Source organism: Podarcis liolepis (genome assembly GCF_965112155.1).
Source record: "Podarcis liolepis genome assembly, chromosome: 3".
Classification (NCBI taxonomy): domain Eukaryota; kingdom Metazoa; phylum Chordata; class Lepidosauria; order Squamata; family Lacertidae; genus Podarcis; species Podarcis liolepis.
Genome location: NC_139557.1, coordinates 3,368,133 through 3,394,342, shown reverse-complemented (window position 1 = coordinate 3,394,342; position 26,210 = coordinate 3,368,133). Strand labels below are relative to the sequence as shown.

At 43.6% G+C, this 26,210-nt stretch overlaps 1 protein-coding gene across 1 annotated transcript in view; it reads left to right on the top strand.

The window, feature by feature from the left end:
* The window catches only part of COMMD1 (copper metabolism domain containing 1), a 67,733-nt gene that overhangs the window by 2,164 nt on the left and 39,359 nt on the right, over positions 1-26,210 (top strand). The window contains exon 2 of the mRNA XM_083495326.1: positions 23,695-23,976. Coding sequence (XP_083351452.1) covers positions 23,695-23,976 — 282 coding nt within the window. The remainder of the gene's footprint in view (positions 1-23,694; positions 23,977-26,210) is intronic.

Here is a 26,210-nt window from a genome sequence, read left to right as displayed (position 1 = left end):
CTTCTGGGTCGCCGTGGAGTGTAACCTGAAAACGCTCAACCCGAAGCTACTTCAACCTGAGGTATGAATGTACAGGGCTCTTCTTGGGTTCTCATGAAACACCATGTTAGGGTTGCCATGCGTCGGGAAATTTCCAGACATACCCGGATGGAAGTCGCTAAAATCCGGACGTATGGCAACCTTAAATGGCATTTCTTCAGCAATTTTCCTCAAAAAGTCACTGAAAACCTTCATTTCTTGTTGCAAATTTGCCAAAAAAGCTCAACAACTTTGCCCGGTCCTCAAACCCTAATGTGATTGAAAAGCCAGAGTTGGGAAATTTTCCTAGTTGCCTTTAAGTGGTGAGCATTGCTCATAAAGCAAGTGCCATGTGAAAAATAACCCGGGGGGAAGCGCGGTTCCAGGTTGTGGGTGGCCTCTGGCAGCATGCCTCTATTTATTTATTACATTTATATTTCACATTTTTCTTTCAATGAGCTCAAGGTGGTATACATGCTTCTCTCCCCATTTAATCCTCGCAACAACCCTGAAAGATGGTGCCTGGCCCAAGGTCTCCCAGTGAGCTCTGTGGCCGGTGTGAATTTGAACCCTGGTCTCCCAGGTCATAGTCCAACACAGTGTTTTTCAACCACTGTTCCGCGGCACATGTTGCCTGGTGTGCCGTGGGAAAAATTAAAAAATTCGAAAGATTATTTTTTTTTTAAAGTCAAATTTTTGATTGGGGCGCCGTCCCCGGAGGGAGGCGGGCAAGTCGGGCAGCGAGAGGCGGGGCGGCGGCAGCGAGGAGAGGCCGCCCAGCGCGGGGCTCTCGCCGTCTGCCTGCCTGGCTGCCTGCGAGCTCGGCGGGCAGCGCCTCCGTCCGCAGCGCCCGCCTCGCGGCTCTCATTCCCTGCCCCTGCCAAAGCTCACCCAGCCAAGCCGCGCTCTCCTTCCTGCCTCGCTTTGCTGCCTCCTCCCCCCCCACCCCGGCACCGACCCGCAGGTTTGACCCCCTTCTCACACCTGTTCACGCTCCTTGCACGGAATGGGGCGGATGGGGAGGAACGGGGCTCGCCGCTGCCTCCGCTCGCCCTCCCCCCCTCCGCCGGCGGTCCCGCGATTCTTGGCTTTTTGGCGGTTGGCACAGAAGGAAGGCAAGGGGGAGGGGAAAAAATTGAAACTTACACTTTCGTGCGTCCCTCCCGGCGTGACGCTGCACGCTGACGTCACGGGGCTGTAATGGTGGTGTGCCTCGAGATTTTTTTCATGAAACAAGTGTGCCTTTGCCCAAAAAAGGTTGGGAAACACTGGTCCAACACACTAACCATTGTTCTCCAGTTTAGCACAGGCCTTCCCACCAGCCGCCAGCAGAGAGACAGGATGAGAAACTGGGCAAGGAGGGAGCAGGGCTCACCTCAGTCTGGGTGGCACAGAATGTAGAAACACATTATTATTATTATTATTATTATTATTATTATTATTATATTTACATCCTGCCTTTTCCCCTGACAAGGACTCAAGGTGGCTTACAGATAAAATAAGAGCAGCTGAAAACGGGGTGGGGGAGGCAAGGAATAATTAAAAAACAATTAAATTTTAATAGGATTACAACTACATGTATAAAATCTATTATATGGGTACAGACTAGGAGATTTTTGTGAACTGTGGGCCCCAAAGACCATGAAATGCAGGCCTATGCCCAAATATATGCAAACAGAAGCACTGTGATCATTCTCAACAGGAGCAATTGGCAAGAGTTTTTTTCTAAACTAGTTTTAACATCTCTGTTGGGACAGAGATCCCTGGTACCAACTGAGCCCTAAACTAGAATTAAAGATGCTGACAAATTTTTCATCAGCAATATAGCGTTGCAGTTTACCTTTGAAATTCTTTAGTTTGAAAAACTTTTTCTTTTAGGTCATCCACAAAATATCCTGAGAGACTGAAATGTTTTACCACTTGTTTCTGAATGCTGTGATTTTTTTAAAGTCAGATTTCTATTTTTATTTTGAATGCCAGATTTGTATCCCTTTGTTCATTTGTGCAGGAGCAAGGGTGCATATTACTTCAGAGAATGAGCCCCTACTGCTGTAGCTGAGGGCATTTCTGTTGTGACCTCATGCAAAAGCAGGGACCTTTTTCATGCTGAGGGCCACATTCCCTTCCAGGCAATCTCTGTGGGACCATGTGCTAAGGCAGGGAGGAGACTGCAAATGTATATCAATATAGATAGAAGGCTCCTGCCCTTAATTCAGGCACTGCACGCAAACACGGCTCTTAGAGTCAGGTGCAGCTGCCTAGGACACCTAACAGACCCTCTTAAAACCTTCAAAGGAGTCAGGCAGGGGTGCCTATTGGCCCCTCTACTGTTTAATTTCTATCTAAATAACTTGGTATCTGCACTCAGTGACTCAGAACTCCACCCGCCGAAGCTCGCAAATCGGCATCTTTTGGTCCTGCTATATGCCGATGATGCGGTAATTCTATCTAGAACCCCCATTGGACTCAAAAGAGCACTAAGAAAGCTCGCAGCATACTGTGAATCTCAATGTCTCAAAATCAACTCTCAAAAGACCAAGATACTCGCTTTTGGGGGGAAACCAAAGCTTAGAAGCTGGGAACTCCAAGGCCATAAATTAGAACAAGTCACAAGCTACAAGTATCTAGGAATGGTGGTACGGGCCTCAGGAACCAACAAACTACTGCAAATGTATGTGATGCAACAAATGCGAATTTGTACAGTAGGGTAGTTTCTACACACACTCACACATGCTTCTCTAACCTCCATATGAGCAAGCAGACTTATTTATTTGTTGTATTTATATAGCTCCTTTCAGGTGGACCTCACAAACTGGTTTATGTAAGGTTACTATAACAGCATAGCTCAGGGTGGCCCTGGGGGCCGGATGGTGGCGATTCCCACCCTGAGCTATGCTTATTGTGAAGCAGTGCTGCGGAGCAAAAACTTTCCATGAGGTAAAACAAAATCTGTTTCATAAAGTTCATTAGTAGCAATGAATGCATGCCAACTGCAAATAAATATCAGGCAGACTTGGTAGTTTCAAAGTGTTTAGCTTTGTTTACTCAACGGAAGAACAAGAAACATACAAAATTTGCTTACTCTCTAGCTAACCTTTTCCAATGCAAATTACTTTTAATTCATCTCCCCCCCCCCCCGAAAAACCCACATCACTGTTGGGGAGGCAGGACAATTGTTTAAGATAATTTATTTTCATAAGTGTGCTTCAGGCTATGTGAAGGACGCAACTAGGACATTCTACCTCTGATGGGTGGACAGAAATTAACATACAGTGGTACCTCGGGTTACAGACGCTTCAGGTTACATACGCTTCAGGTTACAGACTCCGCTAACCCAGAAATGGTACCTTGGGTTAAGAACTTTGCTTCAGGATGAGAACAAAAATCGTGCTCCAGCGGTGTGGCGGCAGCAGGAGGCCCCATTAGCTAAAGTGGTGCTTCAGGTTAAGAACAGTTTCAGGTTAAGAACAGACCTCCAGAACGAATTACGGTAAGTACTTAACCCAAGGTACCACTGTACTGTAATTCATTGTTAAATATTTTGCGAGTGATTTTACATTCTCTTCTGACGTTGCCAAGTGGTAGGGGCCTTCTGATTTCTTCCCATTTATGTAATTTATTTCAGTTTACATATCTGCACACATTATATTTTCTGTAGCGTTTTCTCTTTATTGTAACCTGTCTGTCCCTCTGGATGTTTCCAGTTTAATATGTGGCAATAAAAATTTCTTGGGTTTGGGTCTTCTCCGCCTCCCCACAAATACATGTTGCTCACTCAATCATTTTCTTTTTGTGTGCCTTCTTTGAGTCTTACCTTCGTTAACCCCACCTCCCATGACCTAGCAGTGTGTTTGCAAATATAGTTTCTGCAGTGACGTGCCTGACAGAAAATGAATAAAATATAATGATGCTGGGAAAGGTTCTGTGGTGTAGGAATGTATTGGCGCAAAAAGTTTTAGTACTCTTGCAAGAAGAATTAGTAATACAGTGGTGCCTCGCAAGACGAAAAGAATCCGTTCTGTGATTCTCTTCGTCTAGCGGTTTTTTCGTCTTGCGAAGCAAGCCCATTGACGGATTAGCGGATTAGCGCTATTAGCGGCTTTTAGCGGCTTATCTGCTGATCGGATCAGCTGATAAGCAGCTTAGAAAAAGGGGGGGGGGAACCAGCAGGAACTCGCAAGACATTTTCGTCTTGTGAAGCAAGCCCATAGGAAATTCGTTTTGCGAAGCACCTCCAAAACGGAAAACTCTTTCGTCTAGTGAGTTTTCCGTCTTGCGAGGCATTCGTCTTGCGGGGCACCACTGTACTGCATTTTAGGCCTGCAGAACACCTTTTTGGAATCATTTTCAAAAGAACATAAGAAGACCCACCAGGTTCAGGACTCTGCTCTCAGGGTGGCTAGTCAAAGGCCTCAGGGAAGCCCCCAAGCAGAGCACCAGCAAAATAAGCCCCTTTCCGCTGTGATCTGTAGCAACTGGTATTTCAGAGGCATTCCTTTTCATGAGGGTACTGCATTTGCTCACATAGTGATCTGATTTGCAGGTCACAGTAAACCCTAATTAAATTTAATGTGATTTAATGTGAATGGGCAGCGTGCTGGCGCATGCAGCTCCGAGGGCCACGCTTCTCCTCTCCTCTGCTCTTGTTGCTGCCCGCCAGTGAAGAAACTCGCTAGAATCTGCCTTGTTCCTGCCTGTGAAGCTGGGCTCATGGTTTGTTTCCCCCAAACAAATGAGGAGTGGTAAGCCAAGAAACAAACTTTGGCTTCTGCTTGCATTGTGTTTGGAGACAAACAAATCACGAGCCTAGACTCTGGCTTGTTTCCTCTCCAACAGGGCAAAGTGAAAAGTGTGGACTTTGGAGCAGCATGCTGCCTATTTACATTAAACCTTACATTAAACAATAGTTCATTTTAATTATGGTGTAGAGTGACATGCAAACCCCACCAGTATTAGGCATTTGCATTCTCTTTCCACTTTAGATGCTGGCCATCTCATTGACCGGTCTGTTTACCATAGAAATTGTAACTGGAATAGTTGGTTGTCAAGCAGTAATGTCTTGTGTATTTCAGACTGAAACTTCACATTCATCCGCAAAAACTATGGATGTATAGTCTAGCCTTGAAAGTTGAAATTATTCCACTTGTTATCCGAAGTACTGTACACCATCCTTCTTACGGAAATCATTTGAGCAGAGGCTACTTCATTTTCTGCCTCTAGGTGGCAATACAATATCAGCTTCAAATACTGGTAGATGGGTCATAGTTCTTCTTTTAAAATTCAGTATTTAAAATTCATGAATATGTATCGTTTCTTAGAACATACAAAATATATTATGCTGACTTCTGCAGCATTTTGTTATTCAACTCTGGTTGAATATTAAACAAGTTGCATAATTAATATGGAATCGTACTTAAGCTATAACCGTTATGCAATATCATTGTATATCTTATTAAGTGCTTTTTTAGCCTGCCTTTTGAAGATGAGAACTGCAAGGCGGGCTGCAATGAAACGAAGTTAATTGTTGAAAACAACAGTTTTTAACAGATTAAAACCACAGAGTTCGTGCAGTGCCAAAAGCCCACAGAAATAGTAAGGGGGGTTCAGTATGTGAATATGATAGGCAAAGCACCCAGTGGCCATCGTTCAGGAGGGCATTCCACAATCTGGATGCTGAAACTGAGAGGGCTGTATCCCTTGTGCCTGCTTCTGACTTGGATGGTGGGACGTAGAATAGAGTCTCAAGGCAGGCACGCTAGTCCTTCAGATAGCAAAATCATAGAATTGCAGAGTTGGAAGGGACCCAAGAGGGTCATGTAGTCCAAGCTCCTGCAATGCAGGAATCTCAGCTAAAGCATCCAGGACATATGACCTCCCACCCTCTGCTTTAATAATCCATCCATCCTCCAACGAAGGAGAGTTAACAACCTTCTGAGGGAGTACGTTCCACAGTCAAACGGTGTTTGCCATCAGAAATTTCCTGGTATTTAGTCAGAATCTCCTTTCTTGTAACTTGAAACCATTGGGTTTGGTTTCATTGGTTTGAGTCCTACCCTCTGGAGTAGGAGGAAACAAGCTTGCTCCAGCTTCCATGTGACAGCCCTTAAGATGTTTGAAGATGGCTATCATATCTCCTCTTTTCCAGGCTAAACATACCCAGCTCCTTCAACCGCTCCTCATAAGGCTTGATTTCCAGATCCTTGATCATCTTGGTCGCCCTCCTCTGCACACCTTCCAGCTTGTCAACATCCTTCTTAAATTGTGGTGCCCAGAATTGGACACAGTATTCCAGGTGTGGTCTGACCAAGGCAGAATAGAGTGGTATTATTACTTCCCTTGATCTGAACACTATACAGTGGTGCCTCGCAAGATGAAAATACTCCGTTCCGCGAGTCTCTTCGTCTAGCGGTTTTTTCGTCTTGCGAAGCAACCCTGTTAGCGGATTAGCGGTTTAGCGGCTATTAAAGGCTTAGCGGCTAAAAGGCTATTAGCGGCTTAGCGGCTTAGAAAAAGGGGGGGAGCAAAAAAAATCGCAAGACTTGCAAGACGTTTCCGTCTTGCGAAGCAAGCCCATAGGGAAATTTGTCTTGCGAAGCGCATCAAAAAATGGAAAACCCTTTCGTCTAGCGGGTTTTTCATCCTGCGAGGCATTCGTCTTGCGGGGCACCACTGTACTTCTGTTGATGCAGCCTAGAATAGCATTTGCTTTTTTGCTGCTGTACCACACTGTTGGCTCATGTTAATAAGCTTGTGGTCTACTAAGACCCCAAGATCCTTTTCACGTATACTACTGGCAAGCCAGGTGTCCCCCATCTTATATTTGTGCAGCTGGTTCTTTCTACATAAGTGTAGAACTTTTCATTTGTCCCTGTTGAATTAATTTCATTGTTTACAACCATTGTTTACAGTTTTAATCAGCATTTTGAATTAATCCTGGATGCAAATAGTTAGCCAAAAAGATGAAACCGATTGGTGTTACAAGTCCCACACAGCATACGCTAGTTAATAATACATCTTCTGCACTTTGAGCAAGTCAGAAATTCCAGGTGCGTTTGAATGACAGCCTATGTGCCGTGTAACAGTAGTCTGGTTGGGATGAGAGCTGGAGATAATGGCTTTGGTTAGGTCCATTCCTAATCATTACCCCTGAGAGGATTATAATTTAGAACACCAGCTGAAACTGTTTACAGACACGTCTGGCTACTGATGACCCCGTACACCCAGAAATGCCAGATCTAGGAGAACTTTCGACCTGCAAGCCTAATTGTAGGGTAAGCGCAATCACATCCAAAGCAGGCTTTACAACATATACTATTCTATTGTTCACTACATTCAGTTTCTCGGATCAGATTTTTGTCCCCTTTATTATTGGAAATCTCAGGTGACTCCTTGGAAACACAGCTAATTCATTTATTGCAAGATTCTGATCCGAGTAGGTCCCTTTCTGTTGCCAGATTTCTGATAACAGTATTAGCCTATAAAAGGAAAAATGGATTACTCTATGAATATTGATTTTGCCTAAATAATATTGATTTATACTGATAATTTGATATTTTAAGTGCTATATTCTTATTTTAATGGTATTTAGAAACTTACGGTCTGAGATGTACTTGATTTAAACGTAATTTAATTGATTAATTTTATCTTGTTATACCTGTGTTGCTGTATGATGTATTGAATATGGGCCTATGGCCGTAATAAACTATCTATCTATCTATCATCCAAAGCAGGCCATACAATTCTCTCAAAACCATAAAAGGTAAAGGTACCCCTGCCCGTACGGGCCAGTCTTGCCAAACTCTAGGGTTGTGCGCTCATCTCACTCTATAGGCCGGGAGCCAGCGCTGTCCGCAGACACTTCTGGGTCACGTGGCCAGCGTGACAAGCTGCATCTGGCGAGCCAGAGCCGCACACGGAACGCCATTTACCTTCCCGCTAGTAAGCGGTCCCTATTTATCTACTTGCACTTAGGGGTGCTTTCGAACTGCTAGGTGGGCAGGCGCTGGGACCAAACAACGGGAGCGCACCCCGCCGCGGGGATTCGAACCGCCGACCATGTGATCGGCAAGTCCTAGGTGCTGAGGTTTTACCCACAGCGCCACCCACGTCCCACAAACCAGCGTCTCAAAACCATGCATATATTTTAATGTCCCAAGCCCATTAGGAAGCAAAACACGCTGATGTCAAGAGAATGCACTTTCATGTTAAGTGTATTTAAGAGTGTAGCCTAACAGAGTAACCCAAGCCCCACTAAGCTGGGCTGCTGAGGTTAGGCAGAGGTGTTGCTCTTCCAAGCTCAGATGCCCTCCAAAAATTACATGGGCGAGCAGGAGGCCTCCTGGGGCATTCCAAGGGAGGAGGCGAGACTGAGCCACTGTGCAACGGCATCAGGGCCGGATTAAGCTACTGAAGGTAACGGGGCCCTTTATATGTCCAGCTGTCCTTTGTCAACAACAAATCGTCACTGTTTTTTGTGTTGAATATATGCTATATGGTAATTTATGGACCTAATAGGTATCTTGGACGTGGGTGGTGCTGTGGTCTAAACCACAGAGCCTAGGGCTTGCCAATCAGAAGGTTGGTGGTTCGAATCCCCGCAACGGACTGAGCTCCTGTTGCTCGGTCCCTGCTCCCGCCCACCTAGCAGTTCAAAAGCACATCAAAGTGCAAGTAGAGGTACCTATGCAGCGGGAAGGTAAACGGCGTTTCTGTGCATTGCTCTGGTTCGCCAGAAGCAGCTTAGTCATGCTGGACACCTGACCCAGAAACTGTCTGTGGACAAACGCTGGCTCCCTCAGCCTATAGAGCGAGATGAGTGCGCAACCCCAGAGTCATTCACGACTGGACCTAACGTCAGGGGTGCCTTTACCTTTAATAGGTGTCTAAAGCCATTTCCACATCACAAATAGGAGCCTACACAACACAAAACACTGTTGCTGTATGTAGGCTTTATTTTATTAGTTTTTTATCTGATATTTTGGAAATGTACATCCAGGTATTTTCCCCTTTAATTTTTTGGGGGCCCCCCAAGATAGTGGGGCCTAAGATAGAGCTTGTTTATCTTACACGTAAATCCGGCACTGAACAGCATTGACCTGGAAACAAGCCCACTCATCTCCCCCCCGCCCCCCCGCCCCACTTTCTGACGTGAATGCCGAGAGCTATGCATGAGGCATTGACTTTCCCATTCCACAAAGCCCCACCAGTGGAAGGGTGGAATTTGGATTGCTTTCTAAATCTGTTGCTTCTTTTTGTTTAGCTTATTTCAGAGATGCTAGATATTACAGTGGTGCCCCGCAAGACAAACGCCTCGCAAGACGGAAAACCCGCTAGACGAAAGGGTTTTCCATTTTGGAGGCGCTTTGCAAGACGAATTTCCCTATGGGCTTGCTTCGCAAGACGACAGCCCATAGGGAAATATCTGGGACAGCGGGGAAGCGCAGCGCGTCTTCCCCACTGTCCTCGGACCTCCTCCGAAGCCGGGCGGCGGGGCGGGAACACCTTCTGAAGGCGGGCGGGGGGCGAAAGTCTTTGTCCCCCCTGCCTGCCTTCCCAGGGGCTTTTAAATCACCCCGGACAGCGGAGAAGTCCTCTGCTGTCCCGGGGCGATTTTAAAATGCCGCCTGCCAGCATTTTAAGATCGCCCGGACAGCGGAGAAGTCCTCCGCTGTCCCGGGGTTTTTTAAAATGCTGGGAGTGGGAAGAAAAGCCCTTGTCCCCCCCCCCCCAGCCTTCAGAAGAGGTCCGAGGACAGACTGTCCCGGATCTGGTCTGAAGGCGGTTTCCCTAGGAACGCATTAATTGATTTTCAATGCATTCCTATGGGAAACCGTGCATCGCAAGACGAAAAAACCGCAAGACGAAGAGACTTGCGGAACGAATTAATTTCGTCTTGCGAGGCACCACTGTACATTGTACATGACTGCTTTTGTTGGCTCTCCCTCTATATTCAGTAGTTGAGAAGCTGTAAGTACCTACAGCATAATGTAACTGAATGATGCAATAGTGGTGAATTGGAAAAGGGAAGGCACAAATAAGAATGTTAGAAGATCACTGTTGGATCACTGTTCTTACACTGGCCAACCATAGACCTGGGGGAAGCTTTCAAGTAGGATGTGAGCAGAGCAGTACCTGTCCATGTGCATTTCCCAACACCTGGCATTCAAAGACATCACTGCCTCTTACAGTAGAAATAGAACAAAGACATAATGACTAGTAGCCACTCATAGCCTTGTCCTGCACGAAATCATTTTTCAAGCTTATATGCTTCTTCCTTTATGAGCACAAAGGCCTAAGGATCTTCACGTGGCAGTGGCACTGTTGCAGGTCTGAATGGGTCTAATGGTATGTTGAACTGGTAAGGCTTTTGTGTGAGGAAGGGGGACAGTCTTGTGATGTGTCTTTTATGGTCCCTATGGACCGGATTCAACTGAGTAGTTGTGCTAGAGGGAGCTAGCACAACAGAGCTCCTTCTATAGCAACTCCCTCTTCAGGCTTATTTTTTGAACAGTGCTTTTCATCCTTGAGAATTAAAATGCTTGTGATTGACCTCTGCTAATTATTGAACAGCGGTTACCAGAGTGCTTCAGCTATCTGACAGAGAAACCACGGGAATTAGGATTGCATTGCAGCTGGAAGCATGAGTTTGCTCCTGCACTTTAGGAAGAACACTACTTTCATACCAATAAAGTGTAACACATACCTTCATCCTTGTAGTACAGATGGCTCACTAAGCCACGACAAGACTTGTTGTTCTGCAAGAAGGTTATAGTCAGCTCATGTGATGATTTGTTTTTCAAGTTCCTTCAGTTCAGAACGTGTTTCTAAGCAATGGCCGCATTTCTCATTCTGAATCTGTATTATCTTTTATATCAGAGACCTCTCACAAGGTTGACTACTGCTTCAGTCTCTCAATAAAGCTCTCTATATGAGCTAGCACTCCAAAAACCTTTTGTCGGTATCTTGGGGGCTGCATATTAATCTGTACCTATTCAGGTCTGGATGGGATTAATACATAGATGGAAAAATTGGTGCAGGGCATAATAAAGAATTGCCAAAGGCAAAGCAGTGTGATTGAATCATTAGCATCTTTCCTGTTGAAACCCACATGGATGTCCCAATTTACTAAGTATGGAAATTTAGACCACAGCAGCGCCGGATCATAGTCTGAAGGCTTTCCCCCCACTTCCAGCCTCCGCCTGCACAATCACCTGATCATCTCGGCAGGTGGGGAGAACCCCAGAACAGTCGTGGGGGGGGGAGAGAAAGGAGGAGATTGTTCTGTCTAGCAAGTAGAAACGCTTGCACTGATCATAATAGCACAGCATTGAATTCCTCCCTGTATGTACAGGGAGTTTCCATGGTAGAAGAAAGGGGAAAGAAATGTGATAAATAAAATAAAATGAAAAGAGAAGAGAAGCATTACACATGGCTATTGCTGCAAGGAATAAATAATGTGTTGCTTTTCTTAACTGGCTTTGTTTTCAGACTACAGTGGTACCTCAGGTTAAGTACTTAATTCGTTCTCGTGGTCCATTCTTAACCTGAAACTGTTCTTAACCTGAAGCACCACTTTAGCTAATGGGGCCTGCTGCTGCTGCTGCTGCTGCTGCTGCCGCGCCACCAGAGCACGATTTCTGTTCTCATCCTGAAGCAAAGTTCTTAACCCAAGGTAATATTTCTGGGTTATTGGAGTCTGTAACCTGAAGCGTATGTAACCTGAGGTACCACTGTAGTCTGTAAGTAAAACATTATACAGGAAAAGTGATGGTAGAACTAGCATTAGAGCCGACATCGCTTGTTTCTCAAGAAGAGACTATTTGGGGATCAGCCAAAATACTTAATATGGTGAACTACGCAGTCCTGTTCTTCAAAGACTTCCTTTAGCTTTGGCATGCCTTGGTTACAATTAATGCTAGTTAATGAGCAAACAATGCTGCCGTTCACCCTGGCCTTTGAATGGGCTGCCCAAACTAGCTTGCCCAGTCTGAGTGTGGGGCAAAGAGCAGCTGAAAACCGAAGGAACTGACAGGCAGAGTTGATAAGAAATCTCTGGATCAGAAGCAGTTATTTGGTTTTGCTGTTATTTTGTGACACTCCTTCTAATGTTGTACTGCACCTTGAAATATTTTTAGAACGGTGCAGGTTATAAATACACAAATAAATAAATATTTTTATACCCTGAAGACTTCATTATTTGAAAGTACATTTTTTGTCTTCTGCATTCGCTACCTTTTAATAAAGTCTGCACAGAATAGATTTCCATTTTCAACAATCCTTTGCAAACTGCTCCCCCCGTCCCCGAAGACAGGAAATAAATCACTTAACGCCATTGATTTCAGTGGGTCTACTCTGAGTATGATGAACATGTGATATCACCCATGGGGTCTGTGACTATGCCAAGGTGCTGTGTTCCTTACTTTAATTGAAAATGTTTTATTTCTACTGTTGTAGTGCCTCATTTAATTTGTGGGCTTGTACAGTATGTACTGTGCCAGTTAACTGTCTAATTTATTGATGCCTACTGGCCAAGCGAAGAAATGAGAACAGCACAAAGTGCACTTCATTGTATCTTGTTGATGTAAGAAAGAGCCTATAAGAATATAGCTGTTGTTTTGCTGAATCATACCATAGGTTCACCTTCTCCGAAAGCTCACGGACGGCATATTCTTGTTTGTCCTAAACCTATTCCAGTCTTACTGAATGAGCCATCGTCTTCAGTGTTCCCCCAGTCTTTTCTTTTTTGTTAACATAGTCCTTGTCATAATTCTTTATATGTAGGGAAGATATTCCAACTCCATTATTATTGCTTTTCTCTGCCCTTTCTCCTGCTTAATGAAGTAACAGAACTGTTACACACATTGCTTATTTCTACTTAATCATATAGTTAGAGAATAAAGATTTTGAAGACCCTTCAGTTTTTCTCCAGCTTTCACAATTCAGATTCTGGTTGCCTTCTTTTCTTTTCCTATTTAAAATCTCTGTTGAACAACACTGTATAAAATAAATAGCAAAAAAGAAAACAGGAAACTTCTGAATAGTTGATGCTGTCAAATGAAATAAGGGGTTCAAATTATTATTTTGCTTATTTCGCATCACTGTTAATCTTAGTCAGCTATAACTGACACAGACTAAACCTGAAACAGGTAAATCACGATGTTTACAATGTGTAGATTATTTTAAAATGTATAAATTTGGTTTAACTTTGTGATAAACAAATGTATCTGGCTTTTTGGAATGAATTAAAAAGAACAATATAGCCAAAGTTAAGCACGCTGTTTTATTGTTTTTATTACTAGGGGCTTAAGCACTATGTGTTTACTCTGGACTGGACAGGTTTCTTTCACACACTTTTAATGGGGCAATTATGTGTTGCCGGCATTAAAGTACCATTCTCCTGTGTTTTCCTCCACAAGTTTAGATTCAGTGCTACTAAAGATAGGAATTCTGTTTTAAAACATGAACTATAGCTTCCCTTTAACTTGGCACAACTAAAATGATAAAGTGTGCGCACTTTGAGAACACTCTGAAAATAAGACATACATTTGTGAGTCAGAAATTTAAAGATCTGTTGTCTAGCTACCCGTTTTTGGAAGATGAGGATGAATTCAGTTAACGGTATCACACATTTTCCCTGAATTGTCCCTCTCTCATGTTTGGATTTAAATCAGATTGCCAGGTCTTGAGGGCTGACCTAAAGTTCCAGGGTGTTTAGCATATAGTATGTTCACAACCCTTTGGTGGTACGGTATTCCAACACTTCCTTGCACAGGAAGCAGTCCTGCAGAATACATCCTGCAGTTTCCTCATATTTCTGAATCAGGTTACAGAATGTAGCAAACCTCGAATGTCTTATTAGATTCTAAAGCACCACCTCCACATCCAGGCGTTACAGAAATCAATAAAGACTGAGCCTGTGTCCTCTTGTGCGCTGCAGGGATTATTGATTGGAGGTAGGCTGCATTTTCCCCATCCCAGGCTCTTCTGCTTAAGATCTTCTTTCTTGACCTCTGAAGTACAAAGCATTACCGCTCCCTTTCTCACAAAGGCAAGGGCTTAGCTGTTTGCCATTTGGAAGAGCTCGTTAAATACTTTTCTGAGTGCACTTTCCTTTTCCTTTCCTTTTAGAGGCAAGAGGATTTTGTTATTTCTCTTTCAGTTTTCTAAGCTTTAGCATGAACCGGCTCATCCAACTGTATTCTATTTAAAGGTCAGTGTCCCTGAAATTCCATAAAACCTTTCTTAATGTAGTTCACAACCCTACAAAATACAGAACCACCTCCAGAGTTGGACAGAATGTTTAAAACATTATAACTATTCCCCTTTTATTGTGTGTGACCTCCCCCACCCACCCCATAATCTCTTTAGCTGAATTATTTTATACTTAAATATGATTACAAGGATTAAAGAGACCCTAAAACTACTGGTAGTTCCTTGTGGTCTAGGAGGGCTTTAAACCTTGTTTTTCAGTAGTGAAAACTACCTTGTGCTGTATGGAAAACGGCTTTTGAAAGCAGGGAGAGTTAAAAGCAGTTTGTGGGATTTTAAAAGGTAGGGAAAGAGAAAAATGTACCGGTGTCTGAGATCACCTTAGCAGTTCTCTGGATGACACGCAGCCCATTTGCACAATTGCTGTATCAAAAAGGTAAAGGTAAAGGGACCCTTGACCATTAGGTCCAGTCGCAGACGACTCTGGGGTTGCGGCACTCATCTCGCTTTATTGGCCGAGGGAGCCAGCGTACAGTTTCCGGATCATGTGGCCAGCATGACTAAGCCGCTTCTGGAGAACCAGAGCAGCGCACGGAAACACCGTTTACCTTCCCAGCAGAGTGGTACCTATTTATCTACTTGCATTTTGACGTGCTTTTGAACTGCTAGGTTGGCAGGAGCTGGGACCGAGCAACAGGAGCTCACCCCGTCATGGGGATTCAAACCGCCAACCTTCCCATCAACAAGCTCTAGGCTCAGTGGTACAAATAATTTGCAGAGGGAGGTTCTCCTACTGGCTTCTCCAGTGTTTTCCTAACAGAAGACAAGCTGAGCATCTTCTGAGCAGCCAGTGGTTCAAGTCAAAGGAGCCCTGATAGTGCCATCAGCCAACAGGAGCCAGGAAGATGGAGTTGCGCGCCTGGTTCTTCTGAGGGTTGCCGCTACTTACCAAGAGGGGGAGGAGCCACCCATGGGGAGGTCACCGTGGTGCAGGAGCTGTGGGAGGAGCATCGCCTGCTGCCGCCATGGGGTTCGCTTGAAACACATTCCAGCTCTTGAGGTGACAATCCAGTACATGCTTCAACCTGGGTGTCGGTGGACACACATAGCACTGCATGGCAGGGGCCTTAAATTTCGTGGGTGTCTTAAATCTACTCTGTACTCCCAATTACTTTTTAGTTTTATATAGATAGGCCAGCTTGTCTGCATGTTTTGCTTATTAAATTGGGCCATATTGCATTTCCATCTGGCTGAAACTGAAGTTGTACGTTTGTGCAGTGAAAATTGGTACAACTCTCCATGATACTAAGAGAATGTGGCCTAAATACTTGTAGAGAAAGAACAGGCAACTGTCTCATATACCGGATAAGTTAAACAAAAGCAAGATGGTCGTCAGGCAAAGGAGATGCTAGGGCCAATCAAGTCCAGAACATGGCAACCATGGTGGCTTATGTGTATCATTTCTGCCTTTTCCCTTTTTGTTAATGTTTCAGTGGGAGCAATTTGTTCTGTCTTGGAGCAGTGCAAAGCAACTTGTGGTAGTTCCTGATTTCCCCAACCACTCCATTTTTCTTGAAGTAGCTGTATTTAAACTATGAAATCCGTTTCAATATTTAACATGGTAAACCTATAGCATGGACAGTAAACATTGTTCAGTTGACCAGCCAAATAACAAGTGATAATTTTTATAAAACAAACAAACCCAATAAGATAATCAACAAGTTTTTGTACTTTCTGTAATCAGCAAATGTTGGTTGATGGTTGTGATTTATAAAGCAATTGCATTAACTTAAAAAAAGCATTTTTATTAAATTTTTATTCTCCCCTTCCCCCAAGGATTTCAGGCTGGCATGCATAATTCCCTTCTAATATTATCATTGCTGCAGCCCTGGGAGGTAGTTTATGCTAAGAGCGGGTGACAAATGCAGCCACAGTCGGTGGGGGTGTTGCCCCCCTGCCTTCCCAACACTGAATGTCATCACTAACTTGGAGGGGAAGGGTGACGCATTGTAGCTCAGAAAGCCGGACAGACGCAACACTGTCTGCGGAGCTTCATAGCTGCATCTTCCCTGGATTTCCCTTAGTCCAACACTCTGCCCACTAAGCAATGGCCTGTGACATTAACTGCTTGTTTTCATTGTGGAAACAATTGAAATTAAAGAAGAGAGCCAAGCTTCTCCCACCAGCCGGGTGGCCCCTGGCTACTGCAGGACTGCGGGGCCAGGTGCAACAACCGACGCTCCCAGGCTGTAGTCTTATTGTGACATTGCAAACTATTAGTAGATATGCATGGCTGCAGAGCCTGTTACTACTTATGTATGTCTAGTTCTTTTGGGCTTGAGGGGAATAAATACCAGGATTTCAATATTATTAAGTACCGTATTTTTCGCTCTATAACACGCACCCGACCATAACACACACATAGTTTTTAGAGGAGGAAAACAAGAAAAAAAATATTCTAAACGAAACAGTGGATGTATGATTTTTGTGGTTCATGCTGTGGCCACAGACATGTGATCTGACGGTGAGTTTGAGGTAGCCCAATGCAAAGATCCTGAGGATCCATGTGGATCCATGCTTTGTAACCACGTTTTTGCACCACTGCGGCCCCAGGCAACAGTGGGTGCGTGATTTTTTTGGTGCAAGCTGTAGCCATGGACATGCTATGTGATCTGATGGTGAATTTGGGGTGACCCAGTGCAAAAATCCTGAGGATCCATGTGGATCCGTGCTTTGTAACCACGTTTTAAGTGGGGAGGGAAGGAAAAGCACTCAAGGGACAAGGAACACGCGTGGGGTGGGTGGAGAAGGATGCTGTTAATAATGCAGAAGAGGGGTATAAGAGGAGAAGCAAGCAGGCTCCCTCCTCCCCGGCTCACTGAAAAACTTTGCTGCTATTTAGCCAGCTGAGTGGGGAGGAGAGAGGGACAGAGAGCCTGCTTCCTTGAAATGAGTCAACCGGACTCCTCTCCTCTCCTGCTTTGCTCCTTTAAACCAAGCAGGCTCTCTGTCCCTCTCTCCTTCTCACTCAGCGGCTCTTCTCCTGCTTTGCTGCTTCAAAGTGAGCCACGGAGGAGGGAAGGAAGGGGAATCCTGGATCCTCTGCTCACGACTGCAGCAGATCCCCTCCGCCACCCGTAGGCATTCGCTCCATAACACGCACAGACATTTCCCCTTACTTTCTAGGAGGAAAATAGTGAGTGTTATGGTGCAAAAAATACGATAAATATTGAGGGGAAATAAATATCAGGATTGTGACATCTTACTATGCACTTCATGGCCTTGGTTTGGCCATGTCTCAAGTGTGATGTTGAAGCACTATGTCCACACATATCTAAAACTTTAGAGCAGGGTGGATAAAAATCAATGATTTTTTTAAAAAATCCACTTTTAAAAATTTAAATCGGATTTTTTAAAATCAGATTTTTAAAATAAAATGCTTATGGAGGAAAAATCTTTCTAAAGATAGTTTTCTGTTTAAGTTACATTATAGTCCAAAGGCTATTCATCAGGAAATAAGGATTTGTTTTAAGTTTTTCATGTGTACTAAAACTCAGTCAAAGTTTTTGTTGTTGCTTTTTTAAAAAACCATTTAACCACATCAGTTAACAAACATAGATACATATCCTATAGTGTTATTGCTTTAGTTAAATAAATTGTTGTTAAGGAAATGTTTATTTTTCTCCTTCCAATAAAGTACAGCAGAAAAGTTGTCCAAACATAAACAGTTAACTTATTAAACCTCACAATAATTTAATAATTATCTCTCTATGTATTTCTAACGGTATAACCAAATCAGTAATTTTTGATATAACTGTAAAAACTTCTCTGAAAATTTATTATTCGAAAAATGAAACCTTCATCTCGTTGTCAATATTAAGAGGATGCCAGCAAGGCTGAAGCTTTCTGGGGGGTGGGAAATGATTTAAATGAAGTCTTACTGACTAGTGATTTAAATCGTGATTTAAATCAAATCTACCTTGCTTTAGAGTATTATTTACACAAGCTTTCAGATGAATTCTGTTTACAGTTAGGTATATCATAATTGGAAATCAAATAAGTGGAAGCTCTCAAGCGTAAAGATGTATTCCTTTCTTAACTATCTGTGAAATAATACAGTATTTCCAGTGTTCTGTGGAGCTGTGCATATCTTTGTTCATTACTGTAGTGTGCAGAAAAAACAAAATGTGCAGTAATTGCCTACAGTAACCTCGAGTGAGTGCTGATATGCTAAATTTAGCCAGAGAGAACTGCAACTTTTTGTCCCTCGTGTCTTCAAAACATGAGCTGACCCGTCTTCTATTTTTAGCTTTCTAAGTGAAACAAGGTGAGACATTGAGGAGCAGTCCAAAGCAGCAAGCTGGTTTCCCAGAATGCTTGAAGAAATGTAATAAATAGGAACTCGTGATTTTTTTAATGGAAAGATTAAGGAAGGAGAGTAATTCACATGACCTCTCCAGGGCAACGAAGGTCATTTAAAAGTTCTATTGCTTGTCGTCCATTTCCCATAGGGTCCCCCCCCCGCCCCATTTGGTTCCCTTGAAATAGTCGCCTTTCAGACAACAGACCAAATAGGCTGCATTTAATGCAGTTCTTTATCTGTTAAAAAGGAATCCTCCTTAAGGAATATGACTCTGAATGACTCTGGGGTTGTGGCGCTCATCTCGCTTTATTGGCTGAGGGAGCCAGCGTACAGCTTCTGGGTCATGTGGCCAGCATGACTAAGCTGCTTCCGGCGAACCAGAGCAGCGCATGGAAACACCGTTTACCTTCCCGCTGGAGCAGTACCTATTTATCTACTTGCACTTTGACGTGCTTTCGAAATGCTAGGTGGGCAGGAGCTGGGACTGAACAACGGGAGCTCACGGGGATTCGAACCGGCGACCTTCTGATCAGCAAGCCCTGGGCTCTGTGGTTTAGACCACAGGGATCTAATTCAGCTGCATTACTTGACACTGGTATTTGGTTGAATCTGCTGGGCAGGTTATTCTGTTTTGCTCTGTCATATTGTTTTTATGATAAGGATAAATGGCGCTGGTTTTATATGAAGCAATACTGTACGGTGTCAGCTGACCTGAGGGCCAGAGGTAGATTTAGGGCAGCGTGACCGGTCCCACCGCACTGAGCGCTGAGCCTAGGGGGCGCTGCAGGCGGCTGCAACTGTGATGTAGTGAATGGAGCAGAACAGGAGGCAAGAAGTGGAAGGAGGCGCCAAGTTTTGCTCTTGCACTGTTGACATTTGAAAGACCAGTCTGCCCCTGTGAGGGCTCCCAGATGTGGCAAGTTAATGTATTGTCAAAAGGACATCAACGAAAAGTGGGTAAAATGGGGTATATTTGCATACAATTTGCAAATGCTAATTTATATGTGTAGATGCAACTTCAGAAATACAATAGTCTCACCATAGTGTGAAAGACTGCGACTAGGTGGTCTGCATGCCTGCTCAGTCTGCTCTCCAGGTGCTAATTGCTGGAAGCCCCATTTCTGCCTTCTTGTGGTTCTTTGTCTTTAAATTGGCCTTGGACCTGGCAGCCCTTCAATTAGAGGAAACCTTGAAATAAAGGACTGAGCTCTGTGAAACAGAATACATGGCTACCCTCCTGGAGCCATGTCTGACAAAGTACAACTGTTATTTCATTATAAGTCATAAGCATAACTAGGACGCTTATTCCAACTTGTAACGATTTTTTTTCCTAATGGGCAGAGCAATACAGCAATGCAGTTTCTATGTTCAGTGAGGAAGTAATGGGGTCAGCACACTTCCTGCCTGTGATCTGCATTTTTCTGGTTATGAAGATCCCTGGGTGTAAGCAAGCTCCTTTTCAGCTCCCACAAGTGCTGTGACCTTGCAAAGGGCTTTCAAGAGAATGTCTTTGTTTGGAAAGCCCAAGTTTTCTATAGAACAAAGTGTTACGCTACCTTTAGTACCCATTTGGGAAAGAGTTGAAGGAGTGACTAAAACCACAAATACTTTTAGGAGATGAAAGAGAGAGGCCTACACTTTAAGAACTTCTAAAATATATGAACTATAAAAGCTAGCATTAAACACACTTGCCTGATGTGCTCTGTGGATTGTGATTATAATTATATTTTTAATCTTATAGAATCAAGGATATTTTCCCCAAAAATAGATTGCTATTATTATATTTCTATTTTGTCCTTTCTAAAAGGAGCCCAGCATGGATACATTTATTTAGTTGTTTATTTAAAATATTTATATATACTGCTACACCTCATATACCCCCTGCCCACCAGGTCTAGGCTGATGCTGTACTACAGTGGTGCCTCGCAAGACGAAAAGAATCCGTTCTGTGATTCTCTTCGTCTAGCGATTTTTTCGTCTTGCGAAGCAAGCCCATTGACGGATTAGCGGATTAGCGCTATTAGCGGCTTTTAGCGGCTTATCTGCTGATCGGATCAGCTGATAAGCGGCTTAGCGGCTTAGGAAAAGGGGGGAGGAAAAAAAACCAGCAGGAACTTGCAAGACATTTTCGTCTTGCGAAGCAAGCCCATAGGAAATTCGTTTTGCAAAGCACCTCCAAAACGGAAAACTCTTTCGTTTAACGAGTTTTCTGTCTTGCGAGGCATTCGTCTTGCGGGGCACCACTGTAATGATACAGCCAGGCACAACTCAGAGAAATTAACTCCCCTTCTTCATTCAACTTGTCTCTGTAATGCTAGCCTGGTCAACCTTCTAATCCAGGATCAAATCCTATATCACAGATGATATATATATATATATATATTTTAAATTGTCCAGTAGCACCTTAGAGACCAACTACGGCAAGTTTGTTCTTGGTATAAGCTTTTGTGTGCATGCACACTTCTTCAGATGTGAAGAGGATTAGTATCTGAAGAAGTGTGCATGCGCACAAAAGCTTATACCAATAACAAACTTAGTTGATCTCTAAGGTGCTACTGGACAATTTTTTATTTTTAATATATATTTCGACTGCGTCAGACCAACACGGCTACCTACCTGAATCTATATCACAGATGCTTTACAACAGACTCAACTGGCATTCAACAGTATCACTTTAGATCCTGGCTGTTGTTAATAATAATAATAATAATAATAATAATAATAATAATAATAATAATAATATATTACTTGAACCCTGCCCATCTGCCTGGGTTGCCCCAGCCACTCTGGGAGACTTCCAACAGAGTATAAAAGAACACACGATGCATCAAGCATTAAAAGTATTCCACAGAGTGGGCACCATCACCAAGAAGGGCCTCTGCATATGGACTCTGCCTCCAGGCAATACCCCCCTGAGACTTGGCTGTTCCTCCAACTGCCTCCAGACGCTCACACAGGACATTCACTGCCTTCACCGGTTCAGATTTAAACGAGAGGTAGAGCTGGGTATCATCCACATACTGGTGAACACCCAGTCCAACCCCCCTGATGATCTCTCCCAGCAGCTTCATATAGATGTTGAAAAGCGGGGGGGGGGGGCATGGAACCCTGAGGCACCCCACAGGTGAGAGCCCAGGGACTCACTCATCCTCCTGTACCACTTTCTGGGCATGGCCCCCAACTCCCAACCCTTCTAGACGGTCCAGAAGGATATCATGGTGGATGGTATCAAAAGTCACTGAGAGATCCAGTAGAACCAGGAAACAGCTTTTACTTCTGTCCCTAGCCCACCGGAGATCATCGAGCACCATGACCAGGGTGATTTCTGTCCCATGGTGGGGCCTGAAACCTGATTGGAAGATATCTGAATGGTCCGCATCCTCCAGGCATGCCTGGAGTTGTTCAGTGACCGCCTGCTCAATCATCTTGCCCAAGAATGGAATATTTGAGACTGGAAAATAATTGAACATTATGGCTGTGTCCAAAGATTTTTTTTTCTTCTGGGAAGACTCACCACCCCATGGAGCCCTTTGCCCAGCCCTGCCTGGCTTTTATGAGCCAATGTGGGCAAGGGGCAAGGAGACAGGTGGTCAGTTTCACTTGTTCAAGCAGCCTGTCCACATCCTCAGAGGTAACAGGTTGAAATTGGTCCCATACAACAGAGTAAGAAAAGTTCTGTTTCAGGAAACTAATAGTGATTTGCTTGTCAGACTCTATTTCTCAGAAAACATAATGAATTTATACTTGTATTTCCTGTTGTGTGTGTAGTAGGGTTGCTTTGCTTTTGGATCTAATATAAAAACCATCTTGTTGATCAATTATTCTTCCATTATGGAAGTAACATTAGAAAGTATTGTTGGATGGCAGGTTGAGAGGAGTTCCCTACCTACCAGGACAGACTCGTGTGCTCAAGACATCGATTCCATAAAACATATTTTGTTGCACTGTGCAAAATATGAGCAAGCCAGGGCTGAACTGATACTACCCTTGCTGGTACCTTTCCTGGGAAAATCAGAGGCTCACTATGTCAGGTTCCTAATGGAAGACCGGACAAATGCTAGAACATTAGCAGTGGCCAAGTTTTTATCAGTGGTTGCAAGAACCAATGATCCCTATATTCTGAACAAAATGCATGTTTAACCTGGAGGTAGGCTATATGAATTGTGTATTGCTTTGTAACGATTTGTTGGGTCTCTGGACTGTAATAAAGATTGATTGAGTATTACTATTTTATAGGGTGAGATATGAGAAGGCAGCTGTTTGGAACAAATAGAACCATAACAGATTTATTCTAGGCAGGTTAGCAAACTTTTTTTTTCATTTTTAAGAGCCTTTAATTATTCTTTTTCCTGCTTAAATATAAAATATTCAGAGTTCCACAATTTCACATACCTGCTGGCTAATACCAAGCAGCTTTCACCGCTCACCCTTCTCATGAGTTCTCTGTGCTTCTCGAAAAAGTTCTGCCTTGTGGAAGAAGAATTAGTTCATGGGGTACATCCGGGGCTGAGGTATGTCACCCAGGTGACAGAATTCACTGTTCTCCATTGTATGAGGCCGTTAAATCAAAGGAGAATGAAGGTAACTTACTTGGATGGGGGTGGGGAGGAAATCAACTCTGAACTCAGAACCTGACAGGAAGTGGCACCTTGCTTGCAGCTACAATAGTAGGCACAAAAGTATAGTGGCATGGCAGTTCACACAGCTGCTTATCGTGTATTAAGGACCAAATAATGTATGTTATGGAAGAGTTTATGCCTTTTCTGTTCACTGTCCGCACTTCCTTGATTATATACATTATGATTATATACAATATAATCTTCTTATGATTATATTCCTTGATTATATACAATATATGCATTATGTTTTGGGAACTGGTTAACTGAATCCATTCCATGTTTCCTTCTGCAAGAATGAGGAGTAATAACTAATGGAGTATTATTAGGGACTTGTATTCCATACCTCAGTTTTCCAAAAGTACACTAATACAGACTATGTTTTTAAATTTATTTATTTTTTAATTGTCTACTGGACCATTTATTTCGTCTGCATCAAACCAACACAGCTGCCTACCTGAATCTATATTTTTTTTGTTTTTGTTTCAGTCAATAGCTTCGGCTGACATGGATTTAAATCAGCTAGAGGCTTTTTTGACTGCACAGACGAAGAAACCAGGAGGCATCACAACTGAGCAAGCTGCAGTTATTGCCAAATTTTGGAAAAGCCACCGAGTGAAAATTCGAGACAGCCTTATAAATCAAAGCAAGTGGGAAAATAGCTTGAAAAACATCAGCTGGAGAGTGGATTTAAAGTCTCAGTCAAGACATGCTGACCAATTAAACAACCCTGTGGCAATAGTTGAAATGGAACTGGGGAAGCATGGACAGGTGAGCAATTTTTATCTTGTTTTATCAGTGCGAAAATGTTTCTTAAACATGGGGTTTAGCTTCCAACCATGTCAGACAACTGAGAAACCGTACAGACACAGAGCACTCTGCCAAGTTGTGGGTGTCTATTGATACAATCTTACAGAGTTTATTGTTTACTCAGGGGTAGAGAACTGGTTCTCACCAACAGAACTTATCTTTATCTTCCCCCATCCTCTGTGGAACAAGACTGGCAGGTTTGTCAGTCACGTGACATCACAATGATATCAGGTGAAGCATTTTAGTATGCACAGTTTGAAATCTAGTCAAAGGCACAAGGCTTTGCAAGCCACAAGAAGCAGCTGGTTATCAGGACTTGCAAAGTTCTGTGCATGGGCTTTCAAAGTCCCGACAACCAGCTGATTGTTGATAGGGTTTCCAGGCACTACCAATCAGCTGATCACTGGTGTCTGCAGTCCTAAACAAATGTATATTAGATGTGAATATGGATGAAAAGTGTTTTACTTATTTTCAGGTAAATATATTTAAAGGTAAAGGTACCCCTGACCATTAGGTCCAGTTGTGGATGACTTTGGGGTTGCACGCTCATCTCACTCTATAGGCCAAGGGAGCCGGTGTTTCTCCGCAGACAGCTTCCGAGTCATGTGGCCAGCAGGACTAAGCTGCTTCTGGCGAACCAAAGCAGGGCACGGAAATGCCATTTACCTTCCCGCCACAGTGGTACCTATTTATCTACTTGCACTTTTGACTTGCTTTCGAACTGCTAGGTTGGCAGGAGCTGGAACTGAGCAACAGGAGCTCACCTCATCATGGGGATTCGAACCGCCGACCTTCTGATCGGCAAGTCCTAGGCTCTGTGGTTTAACCCACAGCGCCACCCGCGTCCCCGAGCCTGCTTCTACACAAATCCTGTTCTGCAATAATTACACATGTGTGAGCCTGCTTCTACACATGTAGAATTATTGCAGAACAGGAGCTGACTCCCAGTTACCTTCTGCGTAAGAAAAACACCATGTGTGAAGAAGAGAGTCTTTGGTTGAGAGCCTTGCTGTTGTTGGGATGAGAGCTTTACAATTGCGCATACAAAAACCTATTTTGAGATATCTACTTGGCTCTGAAGCTCACTGGGCAAGTCACTCTTTCACAACTTAGTTAGCTGACAGAGCTGTTGCGAAGTTCAAATGCTATTCTCAGTTCACTGGAGGAACAGTTAGGTATATATAAGGATTTAGCCAGATTTTGGGGTGGGGGATCTGTTCTCAGCTTTTTGGTTCTTCTTGGCACCTACTAATGTTAAACAGAAGCATGTCATGCAGCAGCGCTATGGCTAACTCTGCTCAAGATAAAAGATAAAAGTACTGCTTTAATGTATGTTTCTGAAAGCATTACATCTCTTAAATGCATTACCTTCTTAAAGTCACTTTCTCATTTTAGTTTTACACTCATCCCAAATAACTAAAATCAGATCCTTCATCTGATATTCCTTGATCTGGTCAAAGCTAACGATAACGTCATCCTGTGAATTTTTCTCAAGACCTTTATCTCAGATAGTTTATTGTACAAATAGTTTAAGTGGCCTGAATAATTCTCTCTCCCCTCCCTGTTTCAGAATGTGCTGGCATTTGCTATCATTACCATGTGCCAGCCATTTTAAGATTGTGTTCTTAGGAAACTTGGCATTCCACAGAAACTGACCAGAGATTCCCTGAAGAGACGCTGAGCCTTGGTGGACAAGCAACCAAGGAGACAGATTGTGAGAAACTGTGGAACTTTTTGTGAAAGGCACTATCTCAGGGGAATGTTGAGTGCATTTTGAAATGTGCACTTAATGGAGAAGCAGTTAGGCCAGGATGGCACCCTTCATGACCTGAGAATGCCCTCAGAATCTGTTTCAGAATCCTTTGCAATGTGTAGGAATTTTTACAGTTATCTCGAAGGGGAAGAAATAGGAAGTTGGAAAACTGTGGTTGTATCAAATTTGTGTTGTTTGAGTTGATTGCCATTACAGACGGATCACATGAAATAGTGGTTTCTACATATATTTTAAGGGGTGCAAGTGGCGCTGTGGTCTAAACCACAGAGCCTAGGGCTTGCCGATCAGAAGGTCGGTGGTTCAAATCCCCGCGACGGGGTGAGCTCCCGTTGCTCGGTCCCTGCTCCTGCCAACCTAGCAGTTCGAAAGCACGTCAAAGTGCAAGTAGATAAATAGGTACCGCTCCGGCGGGAAGGTAAAC